This window comes from Sprattus sprattus (assembly GCF_963457725.1).
Source record: "Sprattus sprattus genome assembly, chromosome: 19".
Lineage (NCBI taxonomy): Eukaryota > Metazoa > Chordata > Actinopteri > Clupeiformes > Clupeidae > Sprattus > Sprattus sprattus.
The window spans coordinates 25,894,542-25,897,328 of record NC_137917.1 but is presented as its reverse complement, the minus strand read 5'-3'; the positions used below and the strand labels follow the sequence as shown (position 1 = coordinate 25,897,328).

Below are 2,787 nucleotides of genomic sequence, written 5' to 3'. Positions count from 1 at the left end.
GGTCATAAGGTCATATCCCTAAGGTCATGAGGTCATATCCCTTCCCGAGTTCCTCTTGTAATTTAGACATGGCTTCAGAGACAAGGCCGAGAAAGATCTACAGCATGGCGCCACTGCAGGAGCCTGTGCTACCATAGATCTGAGTAAAAACCTTTTGCAATACCAATTTGTTTAAATACTGAAACAAAACAAACATGCAACCAAAAGCACTTCATGTCAACCACCACTGGGATTTTAAAACATTTGACCTGTCTTTCAAAATTGTGGAACAAAGTTTAGGAGGTGGAATGTTTCTTTTAAAATCTGTTGCCGATCTGCTGATTTGTCAGACCTAAAGATCAAGAGCTGATTTCCGTGACCTAATTTTTGAGTTCAATTTCAGGTGAGGGAGAAACAAAACGTTGTTGACATGCACTGTACAAGAAACTGCATTTTTTCTTCTTCTTCAAATCCCCAAACATCATCTTTATCAAAACATGCTGAGTTACTGTTAGTTGAGCCCAAGCCATGTTGCAGAAAATCCGTTTCAACATGCTTGTTTTAAACAAATCAAATCCCAAATACAGATTTTAAAACCTTACGGAGCAGCACAAAATAGACTGTCTGCTCGGAATCATCGGAATGAAATCAGAGTGGGGGTGAGGGCGTTAGGTGAAGGGGGGTGGGGGTGACAACAGTTGCAGTGAGTACAATGATTACTCTGGGAGATGGGGGGGGGGGGGGGGGGGGAAGAAACGTACAACTTGCACATCATGTTCATCCTCAAAAGGCCTGTGCCTTTACAATAAAATAAATCATAAAACATTTATTTTTCGTTACTTCTCTGTCACATAAACAGGATTTGACTTGTTACTGTAAATAACCCCAACGTTTTTTTTCCGTTTAGACTTCATGTCAACTGCACGTCTGTAAAAATACAGACCAGGAGCTCTAAAGGACGATAAACAAGATCTCTTTTTTTTCCTGTAATCACGCAGTTGCATTCACTCCCCTTGAAAACCATGCACTAGTGAAATTTATCTTTAAAAATAATATAAACGGTTGAAAATGGCTGTTCTGTTTTGTGTTTTTTTATTTTCTTTTTTGCAAGTTGCAGCCTCAAGAAAATATTTTTATTTTTTTTTTACTTTTAAAGTTCAGCTAAATTTGTGTCCATGCAAAAAAATCTTTTTTTTTTTCCTCATTTAAATTTCATACAATATATCAACAGAGAAATAGTTCAATTGGATCACAAAAGTTCATGTCTGGGGTTCAAATCCTACTACTCTGGAGAGTCCACCACGGTCGCCATCTTTGTATTGCCTTTTCGAACTTTTTTTTTTCAAGTCTCTCTGGTGGACTAGGGGCGTGTGCACCTCAGGGGGAGGCAGGGATGGAGAGAGGGCCGAGGTCAGAGGTCATTGGTGTCTACTCGCTGGACATCTCTCCCGGGCTCCATGGTCTCGTCCTCCCCTGGTCTGTCCACACGGCTGAAGGCTGGCAGAGTGGCATGACCGAGCCTCCCGTCTGGAACACCGTTACCCCCATTCAGCTCACCCATATTGAACAGAATTAAAAAAAAAAAAAATAACAAGAAATAAACAAACGAGACCTAACAATTTTTTTTTCTCCTTAAAAAAAAAAGAGAGAAAAAAAACAACAGCCTTCTGTAGAACTCAGCCACGCATTAGCAGTTGTCATCCACCCCTCATGGCTTGAAGAGGACGAAAAGCCAGGAATTGTGGGATACCTTCAGCTACAGGAGTCCACTTCCTGTTTCCTCCATTTGCCAGTGACCCCTGCACCCACCAATGGAATGACGGGGGCGGGGTCTCCATCTGTCTTCAATCGCACAATGTGTGCGATGGATTTTATTTTTTTTTGCGATTAAACACAGGACCACTGTTCTAACCCCTTAAGAAACAGGCTCAGAAGACACAACATCAAGCATGCAGTGTGACCGGGGGGGGTGTGGCCTGTCGCAATTCTCAAGCTCCACCCTCTGGCTGCTACAACAACGCTACCTCTTGGTGCGCACTGCTACGAGCGGCCAAACGACGAACTGTCCAATGAGGTTTGGGAAGCTCTTCGAGTCAAGGGGGCCAACGTTGGATCCACCAATGAGGAGGGAGGGAAGAGCTTGAACCAGCCAATCACCATGTTGGACAAGTCCAGCTCGTCTAGAAGGATTTGAACAGCTCCCATGAAGGACTTGTGGTCCATGCGTCCGTAGTCTCCCCAGACGATGACCTGAAAGGAAGAACAGTCGTCATTCACACCGCAATGAACAGTCAAGTCGTCATTCACACCATGACGAACAGTCAAGTCGTCATTCACACCACGATGAACAGTCAAGTCGTCATTCACACCACGATGAACAGTCAAGTCGTCATTCATATCGTCACTAACAGTAAAGTCTTCATTCATACCTTTAGTGTTGAACTCTAGTCATCATTCATACCGTGTTGAACTTCAGTTGTAACGCTAAATCTTAAAAACCTTGCCAACCAAGTTAAGAAGCTTTCATAACAAGATACTTTAGACAGGTACCTGTAAAACCTTGCCAACCAAGTTAAGAAGCATTCAGTGGGTGCCATTAAAATCTGACAATTATTATTAATTATGTGACTTGTACCTGTAAAACCTTGCCTCCTGGACTCTCTTCGAAGGCCAGCGTTTGCTGGTAGAGGGGTTCCAGAGTTTTCCGGGCTACTTTAGTTTTCTTTTTGGCGATGCAGGCTCCGTTATCCAGCAGGTACACCTTCACATAGGGGGCTGCAAGAGCAGGACTTTTATTTGACCACAAGT

General features: G+C 43.2%; 1 protein-coding gene across 1 annotated transcript in view; it reads right to left on the bottom strand.

The window, feature by feature from the left end:
• Positions 1–2,019: 2,019 nt before the first annotated feature.
• Positions 2,020–2,787, bottom strand: part of rims2a (regulating synaptic membrane exocytosis 2a) — a gene marked incomplete at both ends in the record, with an annotated part of 194,304 nt that continues 193,536 nt past the window's right edge. The window contains 2 exon segments of the mRNA XM_080858121.1: positions 2,020–2,229; positions 2,615–2,754. Coding sequence (XP_080714247.1) covers positions 2,020–2,229; positions 2,615–2,754 — 350 coding nt within the window.